The 22,833-nt window shown below is 46.3% G+C and overlaps 1 protein-coding gene across 1 annotated transcript; it reads left to right on the top strand.

Annotated features, from left to right (window-relative positions):
- The first annotated feature begins 1,705 nt into the window (after positions 1-1,705).
- Positions 1,706-2,190, top strand: LOC125532856 (non-specific lipid-transfer protein 2P-like). Its single transcript, XM_048696743.1, has one exon. It carries the CDS (start codon positions 1,756-1,758, stop codon positions 2,095-2,097), a length of 342 nt encoding a protein of 113 aa, XP_048552700.1. The 5' UTR covers positions 1,706-1,755; the 3' UTR covers positions 2,098-2,190.
- The last annotated feature ends 20,643 nt before the right edge of the window (positions 2,191-22,833 follow it).

The raw sequence follows: 22,833 nt of genomic DNA, 5'->3' as shown, positions 1-22,833 counted from the left end.
TGATAGTGGCTGAAGCCTTTTTTAATACAGTCTACAAGTTACATGGTATGCCTCTCTCTATTGTATCAGACCGTGACCGCATTTTCACAAGTGTGTTTTGGAAAGAGTTGTTTCAACATACTCAGGGCATCCAATTGCGCATGAGCTCTGCGAGGCATCCTCAATCTGACGGGCAAACTGGACGTGTTAATCAGCAGATCGAGTGTTATCTCAGATGTTTTGTCAGTACACACCCCACTAAATGGGCTAAGTGGCTATCCCTGTGTGAGTATTGGTACAATACCAATTGGCACTCAGCCACTGACAGAACCCCGTTTGAGATTATATATGGGCACCTTCCAAGGCACTTTGGTATTGGACCTGATTGTACAATATCTTCCGATGATCTGTCTCAGTGGTTGGAACAGAGGCAAGTGATTTTCAGCACAGTTAAACAGCAACTTTTAAGATCCCAACAACGGATGAAAGCACAGGCAGACAAACACAGGACGGAAAGAACGTTTGAGGTGGGTGAATCAGTCTTCCTAAAGTTACAGCCATACATCCAAGCTTCATTTGCTCCGAGGACCAACCATAAGCTTGCCTATAAATTTTTTGGTCCATACAAGATACTGGAACGTGTGGGGGAAGTTGTCTACCGCCTGGATTTGCCTGCATCTAGTAAAGTCCACCCTGTGTTCCATGTATCCCTGCTGCGTAAGGTTCTCAAGCCCGATCAGCAAATCCTGCGGTCGCTGCCGCCACCAGAGGCTCATCTGCAGATCCCTGCGTTAATTCTTCAGCGACGTGTGGTGATGCGTGGCGCCAAACGAGTATTGCAAGTACTGGTCCAATGGTCTAATGGTTCAACTGAACTGGCTACGTGGGAGGATCTGGAAACTCTGAAGCAAATGTTTCCCAGGGCGCCGGCTTGGGGGCAAGCCGCATCTCAACAGGGGAAGATTGTCAGCGGCACGGGTACAATAGAGCGGCAAGAGGAAGCACAGTCAAGAGTCAGGCACATACGCAAGCCTCGTCTGCCCGCTCGGCTTGCGGGCCCTGAATGGGCCTTAGGCCTTGTAACCCCTTAAGTACCTTTCCCCTCTCTGCTTCTAGACTTGGCAAAAGGCAAATGGCACGATGGCCAGCTAGAAAGCGTGTTCTTCTTCCTCTCCCCTTCAATTCCCCTCTCTGAGATCCAATTGTAAGAACTTGATTCGAATTTCCATGAAGATATAGATGAGAACCTTACAGAACACCACGTGGATCTGGCTGTGATCCCTAACGATCCATGTGAATTGTATCCTAACCAAACAAGGCCTTTGGGCTTGTTCGGTTAAACCCTAGCATTGCATTTCTCGCTCGTACTGAAAAATGTCTGAAGCTGTTTCTCAAGTTGTTATGGCCGATTGTAACCTGAGCATTTATCAACGAAGTCTGTTTGTTCGGCAGCCAATTAACTGCCTTTTATTGGTGTCTGCCGGGCAACGATCCAACAAAATCATGGGAATGTCAATACCAAGGCAGTTACATCCTGATTAGTGCAGTGGCTTAATTTTGTCGACTGGATGCAGAAAGAGGACCGCTTGAGACGATGCTGAAGTTTCATCGCTCAAAGAGAGAATATCAATGCAAAGTAAAGTACGTGCACTCGCTTCCAGAGCCTATAAGTAGCACGAACGCCGCAACTCCCAGTTTCACCATCATGCTGCGCACTTGAGTTGGACGGGCCAGTTAATATAATTGTTGGCTCTGTACGCACGCACGGTTGCACAGATGATGCAGAAGGCCATGGGGAAGGCACGTGTGGCGACGTGCGTGGTGGCGGCCGCGCTGGTCGTCGCCGCGCTGGTGGCGGCGGTGATGTCGACGTCGGGCAGAGCCAAGTCGGGGTCGGGCAGGGCGTCGACGGCGCATTGCAACGATGGGCAGCTGATGGTGTGCGCGGCGGCGATCATCAGCGGGGCGGCGCCGTCGGCGTCGTGCTGCTCGAGCCTGCGGGCGCAGCAGGGATGCTTCTGCCAGTACGCGCGCACCCCTGCGTACGGTGGGTATATTGGCAGTCCCACCGCCCACAGGGCCATCGTCGCATGCCACGTCGCCGTTCCGAGCTGCTAGCCAGGCGGCCGACGCTGGCGCGAAGTATGTGTGAACTGTATATAATGACGTCTCAGGCCCGTACTTATATTTTTTGAGCAAAAATGTACTTCGTTTTTTTCGGGAAAACAACTTGTATTACTCAATAATAGTGGTCATACAATCTTTGTTTGCAACTTCTACCACCTCAGCAGGACCTGATCCCAGCTATGTCATGATCCTATTCTCAGTTCTAGCAAATCTAGCCAAACTATCACTAGCTTTATTCTGACAACGAGAAATATGAGTAATACAAATAAACGAAGACCTTTAAGGTACTTAATTTCTCTAACAATAGACGCATAAATAGATCTATCCTCCCCTTTGCACTGTATGAGCGAGACTGCAATGGAAGAATCCAACCCGATATTGATAGGCAGATCACTCATCTGTAGAGCCAGCGAGAGTCCTTGTATACATGCGCAAAGTTCTGCTTCAAGCGCGTCCCGACAAGAGTACAACTTCCTACAAGCTGAGAAGATGATAGTTCCCAACTCATCTCTCAACATCACCCCTGCACCAGCCTCCCCCTCCGAGACAAAAGCTCTGTCAGAATTTAGTTTTACCCAGCCACTTGCAGGAGTACACCACCCCGTCGTTGCTTCGTCCACGGACTCGCTGTTTGAGTTGCCGGGAGCATAATATGTGATTACTGCTTTTCCTTTGTGCGGATCAGTGTTGGAGTTCAGCTTAATCCCAATCAAGGAGTCAAGATAACTCTGAAGAAATCTGCAGGACACCACCACCGGAGGTGCAGGTTTGTTATGTACTAATTCATTCCTCACATACCAGCTCCTCCAAAATGTCATCAAAAGCATACATTTCTGAATATCATCAAGAGGCTCAAGGATCTGAAGAAGCCACTCTCGCCCAGTGTTTAAAATACCATTCAGACTAGGGAGGTTCCAAACTGAAGATAAGGCACGGTATAACTCTTGAGCCAGTGGGAATCGTACAAACAGGTGGAAATTGTCCTCCATCGCGCACACAGGCCATAAGTTAGATACTTCCAGACCAATTCGGTACTTCAATGGCGTGTGTCGAGCAGGTGCGTCGTTCGATGGTTTGGTCGCGTCGTGTAATCTAATCCATGTATACAGTAATATCTCTTCATGCTCTTTTGGTTATCCATATCGTTTTTTTTTCATTTTGCATACTTATATCAGATCAGCCTGATTGAGGCATGTTGATTGGTTGTCTGTATATTGCTTCTCTGTGTCATAGCAACGACTCCACACATCGTGTTTGGTTGCTCGCATTGGTTAGGCTCATACAACTGCACATTGCTTGGTTGCATACAGGCAGCGAGGTCTGCTTACCTTGTACCCTGCATGATGAGCTTATCAGCTACATCTTACACACGAACACACCGATCACACAAATAAAATATCACTGCAATCACGACAAACTGGACAATGATGATGAAGTTTTTCAGCCCAAAATTATCGATCCGCCTTGCCAACTTCAACATTGCATGCTTGCTTGTGCACTGCCTTGGAGCAAGCATCATCTGCCGCCTACCTACTCTTAAACCCTCTATGATAGCTGTTTTTGTAATCTGTCACTTGTTTATCGCATGCTTCCCATGAACTGTACCACATCCCATTTGTCCTTGCATAACAAACAGTTGCTAAACCCAATAAACTAACCCTAATGCACAGAAATACAGGTCCAGAAAAAGAGTAACTATCAGAAAAAGGGTCCTATGCATCAGGTTGGCCCAAGACTAGTGCATCAGGAGGCCCCGTTCGGAAGTGCTCCTCCTCCGCGCTTCTTCGGAAGCAGGCGAGAAGCTGGCCGAACGCTTCGGCTCCACGAAGCCAGCTTCAAGAAGTGGAGGCGGCCTCCAGTGCAAATTTGAGAAGCTGCCCAAGCCCACCTTCACAAAACGGCGGAGGAGAAGTTTAGCTTAATTACTAGGAATGCCATCGCCAAGTCAAGAACACGATTCGTTTTGCAGTCCCATGTGGCCTACTTTGCTCCTGTTTTCCTATCGCTACAGCTCCCACCAAGTCTGGCTTGCTTTGCTCCAAACGCTCGTCCAGCTCCCGCAAGAAGCCAGCCCGCCCAGCTCACGTGAGAAGTTGGCTCGTTTGGGAAGCAAGAGCACTTCCGAACGGGCCCAGAGTCTGCCTTCCAGAAAAACTAAGACCTCCGAACTAGGCCGAAGCAGGCTGCACGCACTCATTGTTGCTTTGTTGCCAATCTCACAACATAGTGTGCTTCCCAGCTCACGTCACGTACGCTACACAGGTGGTTGCACACTTTGTCTCAAAACAAAAGGTGGTTGCACAACCTGTTCAACAACTGCCCAGCTTCCATCTTCTTTGAATTTGCGAGTGGAGCTGTTTCGAATGACCTGGCTCTAGAAAGCTAGCTCCTGGATCTGAGACGGATCGTAGTACAAAAACTGGGAGCTGGTGTTTCGTGGATCCCAGAAATCGGAAAAGTTGGAGTTCGAGTTATTTACAGCGAGATGCCACTGCGAAGTGAAAGGAAATGTTTCGTCGAGTGAAGAAAAGACCGGAGTGACTCCCTTCCCTCCCTACCAGTCCAGAAACAAGGTTAATGGAATAACCGCACGTCTCTCTCGCTCTTGCGAACAACGGCGGTTTCCCAGATCCAGGAAGTTCGTCGGCGCTTCTGCCGCTCCCCTTCCCCCCCGATCGCTGTCTTCATCACGAGGGGGAGGGGAGCCCCAGTTTCTCGTTCAGGTGTGCTTAGTCCTAAGTTTTCTAAGTTTTTTCATGTTTCCTCTGTCGGTGTCATGGTGGAGCAGATGTCGATGGTTCTTTTTAGAATAATGGTCTCCCAGTCCGTGCTCCTGCTCGTCGGAGGTGTTGCTGGCACCGGCGAGAGGCTTGTGGAGTCCAAGCTGTTGGACTGGCTTCGATCTGACGTTGCGTCTTGGCACATCGGCGGGGATGGGTTGCTCTTGGAGTGCGACTGTGTTGGCTCCTGCGGATTTGTGGGAGATGGTGGAGAATCCGGCCGCGTGTTGAAGGGTGGGTTGGCGCTGGCCCCGGATCTATCGTTGAAGAGGCTTGGAGGTCTCCTCCGGCCATGTTCCTTATCGGCCTAGATCTAGCCTTCTGGGGTTTGTGGCTATCGCGGCTCGTTAAAGCGTCCTAGCTAGGGGTTTCTTTAACAACAAGATGTGAATCAGCTTCTGATGCTCTCCTTCTCCGGCGACGGTGAAGGTCGTGGGTGATTGACAGTTGCGGCGATGGCGGTATGCAGCAGTACAACCGCTTGTATCTTCCTTGTCTTATGTTGCTTGTATGTGTATCATCTCTGTATCGTTACTATTATGATTACAAGTAATGTATGCCTTCGGGTGTACATCTTCAAAAAAAAGAGCTTAATGGGCCGGCCAGCTACAAGCCCAGGACTAGCCATTGGATTTAGAAGTTCTGTAGCCGAACGGTGTTTCCAATCCGCGATTTTCGTTGGGAAGCTGGAAATGAGATCCAAGAGCTGGATTTGAGGATTTCTAGGCGTTGGAGAGTTGCCGAACAAGCTCTTAACTCTTAAAAAAAGTGATTGCACACTTGATCGACTCCCCAGACTCCAAAAAAATAAAATCGATCGATTTCCCTTGTCTTAAAGAAAAAAACATGACCGATTCCCCCGTATACGTGTACGTGCATAGTCCTTCCATACACCTCGTGCACACAGGTCAAAGGCGGCGACAGAGACGCCGGAGGCTGCAGCACCCATCACCATGCGTACGCCTGAATCCTCACGCGTTGACGCCCGGGCGATCATGATGCACACCGCAATTTTGTATCCGGCCGGCCCGGCTCTCCGCAATTCCGTAATCTGTTCAATCTTCCGTTTCATCCATAGACTAGAAGGGTTGGACGTGTTTTGCTGTGTCGTTGGTGTTGGATTTTCTAAAAAACATTACTCACTCTGTTTCAAAATATAAGGTGTATTATATATTTTTAAAGTCAAACCTGTCTAAGTTCGATCAAATTTGTAGATAAATATATTAAAATCCATAATACCAAATCGGTATAATTAGATTCATCTTGAAATTAATTTCTATATTGTTTTGTTTAATGTTGCGGATGTTGACATTTTTGGCTCTGAGCTTGGTCCAAGTTAAAGGAATTTGACTTTCAAACTAATACCTCTTATATTTTAGAATTGATGAAATATTTAATTTGGCGGGGGGGGGGGGGGGGGGGGGGGGGGGTGATGGAGTCTTTTTTTCAATATAATTCGATGATTTGAGGTCTCTCCCGATGTGGTTCTGTGTTATCCACGAAGAAACCCACATTTATATGGGGAATTTCTGCGTCCATAGCTGCATGTACTATATTGTTACTATAGTATCATATATTATTATAGACCGGTTGCTGCTGATTGATTTAAAAAATGATTGGCCTGATGAAAATCGTACACGAAATCCATAATTGAATACCTCAATCGAATTGAAGAGCTTCAAAATTAGGGACTTAGTGAATTAAAATAATTGAATGGAAGAGCTCCTTGAGAAATTGTTTTACCAGTGAAAATTGAGTGAATTAATTTTAAATTAAAGACCCCAACTAATTGCAAGGCCTTAAAAATTAGAAGGCATAAAGTCTAGTATAAAAGAATTGAATGAGAGAGCTTTGAGAAATTGTTGACCCGAACAAAATCGGGTGACCAAATTTCAATTGGAGAGCTCAATTGATTGTGAGCCAAAGCCGGTCCTCGTCTTCGTGTGCCACCTCATCAATGGTGGGGATAACGAACGTGTCTACCTTCCGGATCCTAGGTTTAGCCGAAAGCTTGATCATGGCAAGGATATCGCCAAGCGTGGCAAAGTGGGGGTACTGGAAGGCTCAGAAGGCGCGGTCAGCCATGGTTTCGTTAGTTGCCCGTGAGGCGTGTGGGTTGGCATGCCCACGCCTGATCCGACGGGTCGGACCGTGGTCACCGTTGTCGGGGTGGTGGTGACTGTTGGGATGGAGGGGTGGGGAGGAGTGCGAGCCCAGCGTGTGTGCCACGTCCCAGACTTCGTTAATGACGACGCCGGCATATATGTCGGCGCCATCGATGCGGTGGAAAGCGAGGTGATGTGGGATGTGTTGGAGAGCTTCGACTTTGACGAGGACAAGAATGCTGGAGAAGTCATTCCCGTGCAGACAGGCATGGCTCACCCTAGCAGGCTAGCAAAGCGAGCCACGCTGGATGAGACCCCTTTGTGATCCCATAGCTCGAGTGGCATCTTCTCTAGGGATAGGCTCACTATGTGGCGGAAGGAGAAGGTAAAGGAATTGTCCCCGGCATTGTGTGGAAGGATGTCAACCCTACGAGTATCAGGCATCAGCAGGTTGGCTCTCATGGCGGCCACTTGCTCCGCCTCTCGAAGAAAGACTACAAACACAGTGCCAGTGGCGCACCCGGCGAACCGGACATCTGTGATGTTGAGCCGATCCGCGAAGAGGCGTTTAAGCCATGGAAGAAAGCCGGGCATGGGAGGAGAGATGTTGATGGGTCAAACTAGGGCATTCTGATCTGGAAGAAGTGGGTAGTGCACATCCAGGGAGGTGGGGAGGCCTCGGGCGACAGGTCCCATGGGGGTGAGAGGTGTGGGCTCGGGAGGAAGCAGGACAAGAGAGCTTGAAGGAGCAGAGCGGGCTGGAGGGCTTGGGAGAGCGGGAGGCATGGCCGCCGTGTTATAAGGAGGTCAGGGGGCAGCGCGCGAAGACGATGGGCCGCGTCAGGAGTGGCATTGGGATACCACATGGCCCACTTGTCGGCAGAGCCAGCGGACAACGGGGTCTCTACAATCCTTGCGCCAGTGGTTGTAGGATAGGCATCGATAGCATCTAAGATGCAAATCCGTCCTCCTCGGCACTGAGGTCAGGCGGCCACATGTCGAGGCCGTCTTCGATGCCGACACCCTAAGCTTCACCTTCTCTGTCAAGATGAGTAACAATCGCACGGCCTCTGGCATTGTTGTGGTCAGTCCAGCCAACATGAACCACACCCACTTCCTTTGCTTTGATTTCACTCTGGGAAAGATCGAACACCACACTTGCAGATCCATCATCTTTAAGCTCTGGCCTAAAACCCTCTCAGGAGAATTTTGTTCCCCCACACTGCCCCTGCTACCTTCTATCGGTTGCAGCCATCCACCCAAAGCTTTCATCCCGAACTCGTTGATCCCTGATGTTGGGCCTCTGCTTTCGCTCGCGGGCGAGAATCGCTTCCCTAGGCTAAACAGATCCTTAGCCCAGATTAGGGCACATGCCCATCAAGTGATGATAACTAGGCCGATTTGCATGAGGCCTATTCGTCCCGTGCCCGGCCCGCTAGTTGGCTTGTTGCCCATGGGCTTTCTCTCACCTATCGCATGCATTGATATGCAACACAGGGCCTGCGCAGTTCTGCCTCTTGAAGTTGCTACTCGCTTCCGCAACTGTCGTGCTCCATCCCTCCCACCCACCGCCGCCGACCAACAGAGCCACCCACCCACCCTGCAGCTCCTGGACCCCTCGGCTGCGACTGCTACCGCCGCCCACCCAATGCCAGAAGGACCACCGGGGCCACCCCAGTCGGTCACGCTTACGACGGCAGCGGCAGAGGCCGCAGAGGTGGCGGCGGATCTAGCCCCAAGCGCCCACGTCGCCTCCCCCCGCCGGAGCCCGCGCATTCGGCAACTGTATGACGGGATCCGCATCGACCCTATCGAGCGCGCCTCCAAATGCAAGGCTTCCGTCGGCACGGCTGCCGGGGAGGGCAGACGCCACCGCTCCTCGGGTCGGAAGAAGAGCAAGACCGTCAAGGCGGCCTCGGTCGTCGAGTTGCCACTCCAGGGCACCCCAAGGTCTCTCACCAGGGGCAAGGCCAAGCTGCTCGCCCGGTGCTGCGACATGAACTTTGAGGCAATCTGCATGGATGCAAGCTCGTCCTCTTCTGATGTGTCAGGTGCTGCCACTGGTTCCTTCGAGTCAACCGGATCTGCTCATGATAAGTCTACCAGGGTGTTCAGTAGCATGTTAGTTAGAGCCTCCCCCAAGGGCTGTTTACTTCTGCTTCTGCATTGTATCGTAGTTCATCCATCTAGTGTTTGGTCCTGCTGGGCTATGTATCTGCATTGTGCTACATGTTTCCCTTCCACTGTCATTTGCATTCTAAACTTTGTAAGCTCTTCTGAGCAGCACTTCACTTATTACAATCAAGCCTTTCCCCTGGTTTCTCTCACTACCATGGTCATTTCTCCTTTAGTCAAGTGTTCTCTTTTCCTTCATGCGGATTGCTAATTGGAATGTTAGAGGGCTTGGTGACTCTGACAAATGCTCTTTGGTCAAATATGGACTACTTGCTAGTCGCCCAAGTATTGTTTGCCTGCAGGAGACTAAATTGCAGGTCGTGGACACGATCAAGGCACCCTCCTTCCTCCCCAGAACTCAAAGATCCTTCTTATACATGTCGGCCAGTGGAACAGCTGGAGGCCTGCTCTTGGCTTGGGATGACAATGTCATCTCAGGCTCGGAGATTTTAAAGCACAGATTCACCATATCTGTAAGTTTTTAGTCCAGGAGCAACAACGACAGCTTTGTCCTCTCCACTGTGTATGCCCCGTGTGACGATGCTGAGAGGGATGAGTTCTTTGCGGTAATGAGCCACACAACGGAGCAAGTAACGGGGCCCTGGATCATCATAGGGGACTTCAACATGTACAGATTTGAGCACGAGAAGTTGCAAGGAAGGAAGAATTGGGCCTTGATGGACAGGTTCAATGCATGGATTAGAGACCATGCCCTTGACGATATTGAAGTTGCCAACAGAAGCTTTACCTGGTCCAACAAGAGAGCGGAGCCAACTCTGGTAAAGCTCGACAGAGTGCTTGTTAACGCAAAATGGAACCTAGGTTTCCTCAACACCTCCGCTGCTGCCCTCTCTGCTACAACCTCAGATCACGTGCTCATTGGTGTGGATTTCTCAAGGGAGGCATCCAAAAGCTCTTTCTTCCGGTTTGAGAACCACTGGTTGCACATCCCAGAAGTCAGAAATCTGATAACACAAAGTTGGGAAAGATAAACCAGACAGCTCGACTCAGCCGCTACTTTGCTTAGTTTCAAACTAAGAAGGACGAGAGCCGCTATCAGGGCCTGGGAACGTAAGAAATCACCCATGCAGGACACTCTAGCCAACTGCAAACACGTTGTTCAGTACCTTGACTCTGTGGAGGAGAGAAGGCTTTTATCTAGGCTGGAGGCCTCTCTCACGAACCATGCCAACTCCAAGGCACAACAAATTATTCTATGGCAAAACAGTTTTTGGAGGAGAAGAGCCAAAATAAGAGGCTACACCCTGGGAGATGAGAACACTAAGTTTTTCCACGCAGCCGCCAACTTTCAGCACAGAAAAAACAAAATTAAATTGCTAGTTAAGGATGGTACAGAGTTTTACAGCGATCATGACAAGCTTCAAATTGCCACTCAGTTCTTCACTGATATCTTTCGGCAGCCAATCGGTGTCAATGCCATCTTTGGACCCCAGGAGCTTATACGACCAGGCTGATTTAAGTGCTTTGGAAGTGCCTTTCACCTAGACCAAAATTGCAACAGTTATTCAGAAAGCTCCGACTAATAAAATCCCGGGGCCTGACGGCTTCACTACTGAGTTCTACAAGAGCTTCACTGGGCTACTAAAGGAGGACTTAATGAGGTTTTTCCAAGCTTTCTATGACCATGGCACTGATCTGAGCGGCATCAACACTGCCAATATCGTGTTACTACTGAAGAAAGAGAACCCAACGGATATTAGGGATTTTAGGCCCATTGCTTTGGTCCACAGTGTACCCAAGCTTGCAACAAAGGTTCTAGCAGTCCGACTACAACATTTCATTACAAGCCTCATACACCCTCTACAGTCTGGTTTTCTGTCTGGAAGATGCATAGCAAAAAAATTTGCACTGGCAGCCGAGTTGGTTCAGAAGGCAAAGAAGAGGAGAAGGCCAATGCTAGTGCTCAAGTTAGATTTCCAGAAAGCATTCGACAGTGTCAGCTGGGATGCTCTGAAGCTCATCCTTGCAGCCAGAGGTTTTGGAAGCAGATGGGTCCGATGGATACACGATATCCTAACAACTAGCTCGTCCAAGATAATAATCAATGGATCTTTTGGGGAGAGGATCGTTTCAAGAAGCGGTTTAAGGCAGGGGGATGCCCTCTCTCCTTACCTCTTCATCCTGACAGCCGATGTTTTGCAACAGCTCTGCAAAAGGGAGCACCAAGCGGGGAACCTTATGCACCCACTTGGAGGCGATGGCCCCTTCTCGATCCTGCAGTACGCGGACGACACATTGATTTTAATGCAAGGGGACATCCAGCAAGCACGTGTTATCAAACGGATTCTACAGGCTTTCAGTGATTTCACGGGACTTAAGATCAATTACCACAAGAGCACTCTCATGCCAGTATGCCTTGACCTATAGACTTGTCACAGTATTGCAGATGTTCTGCAATGTCTAGTGATAGCTTTCCTGTGCACGTACCTGGGATTACCCCTCTCTCTCAACAAGATCACACATGGCCTGTTGATGCCGGTGATACACAAAGTGGACAAGTGACTGTCTGGCTGGCTTGCAACTTTTCTGTCTTAGGGGGGGCGTCTCACTTTGGTTAATGCAGTCTTGGCAGCGATCCTTAGTTATTTCATGGGCTGTTTTCTATGGCCACAACAATCGTTGGACAAGGTTGAACAAATCCTAAGGGGCTTCCTATGGCATGGAAAGAACCAGGCAAAGGGAGGACAATGCGTAGTCGCTTGGGAAGTGGTCACATTGCCAAAAGAGCATGGAGGATTGGGGGTAAGAGACCTTGCAGCACACAACAGGGCCCTTGTCTGCAAGTTCATGGCTAAGATCTTGCAACAGTGTGACGCTCCATGCTACAGTTGGTTTGCACACACATACTGTCACAAGGAAATCGCCTGGTCTTCACAACATCGGGACACCGCTATCTAGAGAGGCTTCAAATCCACCTTGCGTGTGGTTATGGAGGCTACCAAATGCAAGGTTGGGGACAAGGACAGGGTACTGCCTTCTGGAACGACCATTGGCTCGAGTGTGGTCGACTCATGACATGCTTCCCGACTCTTTTCTCCTTCTCCACATCCAAATTCTGCACAGATGCTTCTCAATTTACAGATGGGCAATGGAACATTCAACTACATCCAAACCTCTCTTCCATAGCAACACATGAGCTTGAGGTCATGTCTGCGTTCTTGAGTAATGTGCAGCTACACGAAGGTACGCCAGACGCCAGAGTGCCTCTTCTGGGAGACAATTCTGTTACCACCGCATACTTCTACAAGCTGTTCACTTTCCGAGGGAAGCTTTGTCCGACAGCTAAATATATCTGGGACAGGATCATACCGCACAAGTACCATGTTTTCTTGTGGATTGCCCTCCAGGACAGACACAACACTCGAGACAATATGCTAAAAAAGCATTGGGACAGACTTATGTCACATAACGGGTGTGATCTATGCCCGGCCGCGAAGACAATGAACCACATCTTGCTAAGATGCAAGCTAGCTCAAGCCCTATGGTCCAAGATAAGGATACAAGACCTTGCCTCGTCATCTATTGGAGCAGGAGATCTCTTGTGTTCACAACAGTCACGGTCTCGACACGGCACAAGTGGCATGTTCTCTTCACAGCATGCGCAGTCGCCCTTTGGAAAGCCAGGAATTCTTAGGTGTTTGATGGGTCCTTTTGGAAAGAGAGGCAACTATACAGCAAGGTTGCCGATCTCGTCAGGCTATGGAGCCTACGCGCTAAACCACATGATAGACATAGCCTTTTTCTCTGGGAAAATGCTCTCGCTCCTAATTAGCCTTTTGGAGAAATCGCCTCTCCTTTTCCCACCTTCTGCTTGTATCCTTACAGGTCTGGTGATGGCCTGCTGCACATAGTGTGCGGCGTTAACATCACCTTCATGTAAATGACTCCGATCATCCGGGTACTTTTACCCGTTTTGAATGCATAAGGTAGAAAATGCTCTACCTTTTTATTCAAAAAAAATATGATTGTGAGCCCCTTAAAATTAGGGAGCTTATTGTTATAGAGGATTACAAACTACTCCAATTCTGGTTCCATCCTTGCCCTCTTTTTCTATATTACAATTGCAACAATTATTCTAAACTTTTTTTGCGAGGTAACAATTATTATAAACTTGTAGCCAATAGATTAAGGGTCCGAATATGTCACATCTAAATATGAGATAGTACCTCACATCTAACTATGACATCATCCCACATCATCAGATAAATAAAGCCCCACCATTGTACGGAAATTCAATTCGGCTTTTGGGAGCATATGCTCCTACCCACAAATTTTTTTTGCAAATGTAAAAAATATGATTTTTTTATGAGTTCATTGTCACACCAAAATGCTACCTGCAAATTTTTAGGAGGAAAGCTTAAGTATTTTGATCTATGCAAAAAAAAGACAAGTCGAACTACAAATGTTACCTCCAAATGTTACACTTATTTTTTTTTCAACGATGAAGCACCATCATCCCGTTTCGCATGAAAATTATTAAGTACGCTTGTTACACTAACAAGAACATCTACAAAGAATATCAGAATTTTATTATTTTATTTACTATTTATTTTGAATTTACTGTTTTATTAGGGAGCATATGCACCCCAAAGCCAAAACAGCCCTCCCCACCATTGTATTGTTTTTTTAGCATCATATTGTTTGTTTGTTTTGTTTCGTTTTCTTGTTGTTTTCTATTTGTAGCCCAGGACACCCAGCCCAGAACGACGGGAGCTTCTCCAATTAGGTCGGCCCAGTGTCAAACTGACAACAAGCAGTCGCTTGCAAAAATACAAAAAAAGTCCAGTTAGTGCAATGGTTCGAACCGCGAACCTTCTGTTGGTGCACTCATCTTGCAAGCCACGGAGACCTACTAGTTATAGGGATAAATTAGTAGCGCGTAGTTTAAACAACAAATGGTAGCACATAATTGAACATTACTAGAAAATTGCAAACAAATTTTCAAGTTTTGAACTTTTTTCAAAATTACAAATATTTATTGTTAAACGCGAGAAATTTAAAAAATTTCTAAACATTTTTGAAACTGTGAAGAAAATTTAAAAATTCCAGAACATTTTTGAGTTTATGAAAACAAAAACTGGAATATGTGAACATCTTTGAAATATGAAGCAATATTTGAAAACAAAAAAATCTAGATTTTTTATTAAATGCAAACATTTTTTAATTGGTGAACAGAAATTTTAAAAACGCTAATATTTTTTAAAGTTCCACAACATTTTTTGAATTGGTGAAGAAACTAGCCTCGTATACAAAGGGATATGACTCAAAAGGGTGTGTCTCATTCCTACGCAACTATGAGATTTCAAAGAAAGGTTGGGAACTAGCTCAATGCAATGGGAACTAAAAATCATATGAATGGTAGCTTAATTTTTTTTTGAAAACTTGGGTCCCTCTGACTCGGTTGCATATCTTTCAAAAAACAAAACAGGTCAAAAGATGGGCTTGCAACTGGGACATTCGAAAAAAAAGAGTAACGAAAAAAACAATGTTGAGCAGCTAAAAAGGGCAAAAAAGAAAATGTGGACTAGTAACTATGAGGATCAAGGCTCACATTTTGCGTATTTAAGATAAAATTGTACCTGACATAAAAATTGGCCCCTCACCCAAGTTGAAGGTTGATGTGAACTTCTAATTGCAACATAAAAACCTAGAGCCCAATTGCAAGTCAATGGTGGACTTGCAATTAGGGCGAAGAATAAAAATAGGCAACCATAACCGACATAGGCTGTTTTTTCCACTTATACAACGCAGGGTAGATGAAATGGGCCACAAAGAGCACAAGCAAAGGAAGCCCAAAAAAATGTGCAACACGAACGGAGCCGACAAGTGGACAAAACAGAACAAAGATATGTTGAATAGGTTGACCAACAACATAAGATCACGAGTTTACATGAAAATTACAGCAACAAGATTCAACGGACAACAACTTATGCTAGAGCCGCTTATTAGGGGTGATAGACTACTCATATCAACAAGGAATTTCTTCCTTTTCGGAAGCCCATTCAGAAATAACTATAAAGTTAAACATGCTTATCTTGGAGCAATTTTAGGATGGGTGATCGACTAAGAAGTTGGTCCCAAGTGCGTACGAGTGATGACAAAAGTGCGTAGGAAAGAGTAGTGTTGATCTCTGAGGCGAGTCCAGATCCCACCAGGAGTAACGGCCAGTAACCAGTGGGTGTCTCCGGGGCATTACAAGTTGGTATCAGAGCCGACCCTCGTGATTACACGGATGTTTGTGAGTCAGGTGCGCACCCATGTTGTGCATGACGTTTGTGACCCGTCGTGGCACACAACATGGCACATGTGTTGGACTAGACGTGCATACGTATGTGCCAAGAGGGAACGCTCCTCTGGGCTGACAAGAACATCGGTTCCATTAAGTGAGGGTGTATGTGAGAGCCTGACTTATTAGGATGATAGACTACTCATATAAATAGGAAATTCCTTCTTTTTCAAGAGCCCATTCAAAAAGATCTCTAAAGTTAAGTGTGCTCAGTTTGAAGCAATTCCAAAATAGGTGACCTACTGGAAAGTTGGTCCCAGGTGCACACAAATAAGGACAAAGTGCACAGGAAAGACCAGTGTTGATCTGTGAGGCCAGTCTAAATCCCGCAAAGAATAACGACCAGTAACCGACGAGTGTGTTCGGGGCATTACAACTTAGATGAGACACTGCTAGATCTCATATTGGTGGTGAAGCTTAGAACCAATGTAAAATAGTGTCAAAATGAACTTTGAAGCCAACAATTGTGATAGAGCTCTCTTTTTCACGTATCTTCCAAATCTACTTCGCGGTCTAGAGGCAACACACCGAAACAACCAACACAACACGATAATGTGTTGATAAAAGTGAAGGAAAACATGCCAACAAAAGGATGTGCGGCAACCAAACAATGACCAGCGAGTCAGGGGTTGAGCGCTTGCACAAAAATTACAGAAACTAAATCGAAAGGTAGCAAATTTAGACGAGACATCATTAAAAATAATTTAGATGTGATTTAGTAATTCCGTACAAAAAATATGTAAGAATTTAGAAGGTGTTCACAAAAAATAAAAAATATGTTTCCAAATTTATAAAAATATTCACAAAAAATTGTATTCCCGAATTTGAAAAAGGGAAAAATAAAAGAAAAAAATAAATAAAAAATATAAAACAAACAAAAATCGTAAAAAATGAAAGAAAAATCAAACAAAGTTGTGAGTCGGGTCGACATTTGCAGTTGCATATTTAGTGATGGACATGCAACTCAACTTCAACAAACACTTTTATCCATTTCATACAAAGTTGTGGTCATATTAAAGACATGCAGTTGCAGTTGGGTGGCATACAATTATGTGTCTAGTACAAGACATGAATCTACTCTCCCAACAAATTACTTCTGTTCCCTAATTTGCAGTCGTATTGAAAATGTGCAGCTGTGGAGCGAGGACAACACTTACAATTGCGACTCACAACAACAAAACAATTCATATCTTTTTTAAAATGCATAAAGTTAAACACAAAAAGTAAAAACAAATGAAGAAGAGGAAAATGAAATAAGAAATAAGAAAAACAAGAAAAAAAAGGAAGTATCAAAAGAGACTAAGTGACTACTAGCCAACAAAAAAAAGCAGAGCAAACTCTAGGGGGAAATGTGGTCTAAAAAACAGGAACACACATTTCAAATTTCAGCACACGTACATGACTGTTACTTCCATTTTGGAACTGCAAAAAAAAGAATATTGTTACTATAAAAAATATCAACAAGGACACATTCAATGTAAAAAATTGTTTGTAAGAGTGGAAAAGGAATGATAGAGAAAAAAAATTCCACTGCCGATTTTGCGCCATGAAAAAAATGAACAACCATCCAGAAAAACACAGCCAATCAAGACAATATTTTTTATTTACAGCCCAATAAAACACAAATAACCATACCTGCAACAGGAAAAATGAACAAACAATTTTAACCATTGAAAAATCCACAAAGGTACTGGAGCGGTCGCTCCCTCCGCTGGATTTCGATGTTGCTGAGGACCCAGTGCCAGAGGAACCGGAGGTGTCGGTTTCTCTGACAACCTCAGCTGTTGGAAGGGGGGAGGAGCCTCGGCAGATGGCCCCTCACTCTCCCCTTCTGACCGCGATCTCTCCCAGGGCGTCCGAGCCCCAAGGTGGTGCGTTGACGGGACCTTTGAGTCCGTCTACGGCCGGGTGTGGGGGTGGCGGTCCGGGGCAGGCGGCCTCGGGCCCCTCATCTCCGGCGCCGGCAGGAGGAGCGCTCGGGCAGGCGGCCCTCGCGACCTCGGTGGCGCCGGTGACGCCGGCCCCGAGGGGGTCGGCCGGTGCTAGGAGCGGGAGCCCGAGGCAGGCGGTCTCGGCTCCTGCTACTCAGATGGTGGCGGTTACCACCGCGGCAGCAGCTGCGTTGGGGGGGAGGGGGCTGGGGCAGGAGGCCCTGGCTTCTCCTTCGCCCACGACGATCAGGAGGACCGTTTCTCCCTCGCCGATGGCTCATCCGACTGAGCCGGAGGCTGGGGTGGGAGGAGAGCGCGGGCAGGCGGCCCCCGTCACTTCCTCTTCGCTCCTACCCATGACCGGGGTCCCTAGTGTGGGACTCTCGTCTGAGGGGATCGGGAGCCCGCAGACGCCTTCTTTGGTAACCTCGGTAGACCCTTTGAGGGACTCTGAGCCAGGTTTTACTAGGGAGGAGGTTGTCGCGTTTGGCGGGATCCCGGACCCTATCGCAGAGGGGAGACGGATCAGTGCTCGCATCCTCGACATCCCAGAGGTGGATGATATGCAGCAGCGGTGCGCTATGAGGGCGGCCAAGCTTCAGGAGGCTGCTTTGTCTTCTGGTATGTCCGTCAACCTATCTAATTCCTTATTGCATTTTTCTAATGAGGAGATTATAAATAATGCAAACCAATTAGGAGTTTCACTAGGTGCTACAGATAGTGAGATTACCAATTCGGTGAATGATTTATTAGATTTGGAGGCGGAACGTGCCTTAGAGACTATTCGTAATCTTGCAGCAGTTAAACCAATGAATGATGATGAGATTGATGCGTTAGGGGTTAGAGTGCTCGATAATCTGTGTGCGGATCTAGCATCCCCCAATCATGACTCTGAGGAAGATGATATACCCCTAGAGAATGATGATAGTAATATATGTGAACCCGGTCATGAGGACCGGGCGACGGAGCTTAGTAAACCTAAGCGTAAGTGGAAACGGAAGATCTATCCCGATTCCGCAGTTCGTAGGAGTGCTAGGATTCGTACCACTAAAAAATTCCATGATGAATTATGAGAGGAATTTTTTGGAATAGCAGAGGTCTGAAGGACTTGGCTAAAAGAAGATTCCTTGCTGAGGCAGCTTTAGAGCAGAGGTTAGATTTTGTTGCTCTATCGGAGACGGGTAGAGATAACTTTGCGCCCCAGTTTCTCTCTTCTCTGGTGGGTGGTATTGATTTTGATTGGCATTGCCTCCCTCCGCGAGGAAGATCGGGTGGTATCTTACTAGGTGTGAGATGCGATTCGCTTGAAGTCCGAAGTGTAGTGATGGGCGACTTCGCGGTGAAGTTTCGAGTCAGGTCTAGGATAGATGGTTTTAACTGGGCTTTGGTGGCGGTGTATGGTGCCGCACAGCCCGAGCTTAAAGCGGAGTTTCTGGCGGACCTTGTTCGTATCTGTGGGTCAGAACAGCTTCCAATTTTAGTTGGAGGTGACTTCAATATCATCAGGAGGAGAGAGGAGAAGAACAATGATAACTTTGACGGCAGATGATCGTTTATGTTCAATACCATTATTGAAAGCTTGGATCTGAGAGAGATAGAGCTTTCTAGTAGAAAGTTCACCTAGGCTAATGCTCTGCCACACCCAACCTATGAAAAACTTGATCGAGTTCTTGCGAGCGTGGAGTGGGAACAAAAGTTCCCTCTGGTGACGGTGCAAGCTCTTTCAAGGGGAATATCTAATCATACCCCATTGTTCGTGGACTCAGGTAAGCCGAACCATGTGGGTAACAAGAACACCTTCTCATTCGAGATGTCATGGTTTGAACGTGAGGGGTTTTTGGACTTGATTGCCAGGGAATGGGATAGAGGTGTTGGAGGCAAGACTGCGTTAGAGCGTTGGCAGAATAAGATTAGGCATTTGAGGAGTTTCTTACGGGGCTGGGCTAAGCACCTCAGTGGTGTGTATAAGATGGAAAAGGATAGACTCCTTGCTCTTATACAGGCCCTGGACATACAGGCCGAATCCACTATCTTAACGTCAACTGAGCTTCAGGCTAAAAATGAGGCGGAGAAGAGGTTGAAAGAACTGCTCCGCGAAGAAGAATTGAAGTGGGCTTTGCGTGCTAAAGTCCGCAAAGTGGTCCAAGGGGACGCGAATACTCAGTTCTTCCATTTGATAGCCAATGGCAAGCACAGAAAGAAGCGTATCTTTCAGCTTGAGCAAGACGAGGGTACTATTTTAGGCCAGGATAACCTAAAAACATATATAACCGACTTCTATAAGCAGTTGTTTGGACCTCCGGAGGATAATTATGTGTCCCTCGATGAGTCCGGGACTGAGGATGTGCCTCAGCTATCGGCTGCCGATAATGATATTCTGGTTGCCCCGTTCTCGGAGAAGGAGGTGTTTGATGCTATTACGCAGATGAAAAACAATAAGGCTCCCGGACCGGATGGATTCCCGGCAGAGTTCTATAAAAAGTGCTGGCACATTATTAAGGGGGATTTACTACCTATGTTCCATGATCTGTTCTCTGGCCAGCTTCAATTATTTCACTTGAATTTTGGGACTATCACACTGCTTCCCAAGAAGACGGATGCGGTGAGAATTGAGCAATTTAGGTCGATCTGTCTCCTCAATGTTAGTTTCAAAATTTTCACCAAGGTCGGGACAAACAGACTCACACAGATTGCGCATTCTGTGGTGCAACAGTCTCAAACTGCTTTCATGCCGGACAGAAATATCCTTGAAGGGGTGGTCGTCCTGCATGAAACACTCCATGAAATCCATTCCAAAAAATTAGATGGAGTAATTTTTAAGGTGGATTTCGAGAAAGCGTACGATAAGGTCAAATGGCCATTCCTCCAACAGTCATTGCATATGAAAGGTTTTGATGAAGCCTGGCGCCGACAGGTTGAATCATTTACGCAAAAAGGTAGTGTGGGAATTAAAATTAATGATGACATAGGTCATTACTTCCAGACACATAAAGGCCTAAGACAAGGAGATCCGATGTCCCCTATCTTGTTTAACATTATGGTGGATATGTTAGCAATTTTGATAGGAAGGGCTAAGGAAAATGGTCAAGTAGGTGGATTGGTACCTCATCTAATTGATGGAGGTGTATCCATCCTTCAGTACGCTGATGATACAATCATCTTTATGGAGCATGACTTGGCCAAGGCGAGAAATATGAAGCTGGTGTTATGCCTATTTGAACAATTGACCGGGTTAAAGATTAACTTTCATAAGAGCGAGTTGTTCTGCTTTGGTAGGGCCAAAGATGAACAGGAGGCTTATAGGCAATTGTTTGGGTGTGAGTTGGGAGAGTTACCCTTCTCTTACCTGGGGATTCCAATCCACCATCGTAGGTTGACTAACAGAGAGTGGAAGTGCATTGAGGATCAGTTCGAGAAAAAAATGAGTTGTTGGAAGGGTAAACTCATGTCATACGGAGGCCGATTAATCCTGATTAACTCGGTGCTCACGAGTATGCCAATGTTTCTCCTATCGTTCTTTGAGGTCCCAGTTGGTGTTAGGAAGAGACTGGACTTCTATCGATCGCGTTTCTTTTGGCAGGGTGATGAGCTTAAAAGAAAATATCGGCTTGGTAAATGGGACATCATCTGTAGACCAAAAGACCAAGGGGGTCTAGGTATTGAGAATCTAGAAGTTAAGAATAAATGCCTTCTTAGCAAGTGGCTGTGGAAGCTCTCATTGAAGAATGATGCTATGTGGGCTCAAATCCTACGCAGCAAGTACCTCCAGACAAAAACTTTGTCCCAGGTTACTGTCAGGCCGACCGATTCGCCTTTCTGGAAAGGCTTGATGAAAGTCAAACAGTCGTTGTTTAATAGGACGAAGTTTGTCATTGAAAACGGCACGAGTACACGTTTCTGGGAGGATACTTGGCTTGGCGAGACACCCTTGGCCATCCAATATCCGTCTTTATACCGTATTGCTCAACGACGTGAGGTGTTCGTTGCATCGGTCTTTCAATCTAGCCCCCTTAATATTCAGTTCCGACGAACGCTAGCGGGCAATCGTTGGGAAGAATGGCTCCATCTAGTTAGGAGATTGATGGAAGTCCAGCTTTCACAACAACCCGATGAATTACGCTGGAAACTGACTAAGTCTGGAGTATTTACGGTTAAATCAATGTATATTGATGTTATTAATTCAAACTCCATTCCTACGTCCAAGCATGTCTGGGATGTCAAAGTTCCTTTGAAAATAAAAGTGTTTATGTGGTTTGTCCATAAACAAGTTATTTTAACTAAGGACAACCTCATAAAGCGTAATTGGACAGGACCTACTAGGTGTAGTTTCTGTCATCGGGATGAGACTATCAAACATCTCTTTTTTGATTGCCCGTTAGCCAAGGTACTTTGGCAGACGGTCCACATTGCTTTTAGTATCAATCCACCGAATTCTGTTTATGTGTTATTTGGGACATGGCTTAATGGGATTGAGCCTAACTTAGCGAGACATATTCGGGTTGGAGTTTGTGCTTTGCTGTGAACTATCTGGACTTGCAGAAATGATTTGGTTTTTAACAGAATATAATGTATACATTTTTTGCAGGTCATATTCCGTACTACGGCACTGATCCGTTCGTGGTCGCTACTCACCCAGACGGAGGCCAGGAAGCATTTGGTTACTGGGTCTTTCCGCTGGGAGATGGTAGCTCGGGATATATTCAACCGGTTTGGATGGCGGTCATGTAATAGGATAGGCATTTAGATTTCCTATCTATTTTTTTAGCCAGCCGGTTGTGGCGTCTTTCCTCGGCTAGTTGATGTTTCTAGCCCCTATTGGCTCTGTGTGAGCTGTCTGTGCTTTTTTATTATTTGTGGAGACCTTTGAAACCATGTTGACACTACTTTATTTGGTTAATAAGATGACCGTATGCATCTTTCTGATGCAGAGGCCGGGGAATCACCCCTTTTCCAAAAAAAAAAACAACCCAACCAGTCAGAACAAGGTGAACCGAAATAAGAAGGGGTACTGGATGGGAGTCCCTAATCGGCGCCTTATGCGCCCTACTAGCTAACTAGTGCTCATGTATTGCTCGCATGAGCCGGCCCAAGAACTAGCGCATTTTCAAATTCTTTTGACCAGCCGAAAATAAATAAAAAAGAATTTGACAAGGTTCATCAATTTGATAGTTCGTGATTGTGAAAAAATTTCACCAATTTTAAAAAATGTGAATTGAAAAAATTTCACAGAATTTGCAAATAAGTTCATGAATTTCAAACATTGGAAAAGATTCACTATATTTAAATTTTTTATGAAAATTGAAAAAGTCCATCCATTTTGAAAAATATTTCATCAAATTTTGGAAAAAGATCAGAAATTTGAAAAAACGTCCACCATTTTCAAAAAATCATTGATTTTGAAAAAAATCACAAGTTAAAGTTCATCGAAT

The sequence above is a fragment of the Triticum urartu genome, chromosome 1 (genome assembly GCF_003073215.2).
Source record: "Triticum urartu cultivar G1812 chromosome 1, Tu2.1, whole genome shotgun sequence".
Lineage (NCBI taxonomy): Eukaryota > Viridiplantae > Streptophyta > Magnoliopsida > Poales > Poaceae > Triticum > Triticum urartu.
Note: the sequence above shows the minus strand (reverse complement) of the source record. Positions and strands in the feature narration are given on the sequence as shown.

Bases quoted from the DNA above. Each gene is read 5' to 3' on its own strand.
- LOC125532856 (XM_048696743.1), top strand. From the start codon at position 1,756: ATGATGCAGAAGGCCATGGGGAAGGCACGTGTGGCGACGTGCGTGGTG.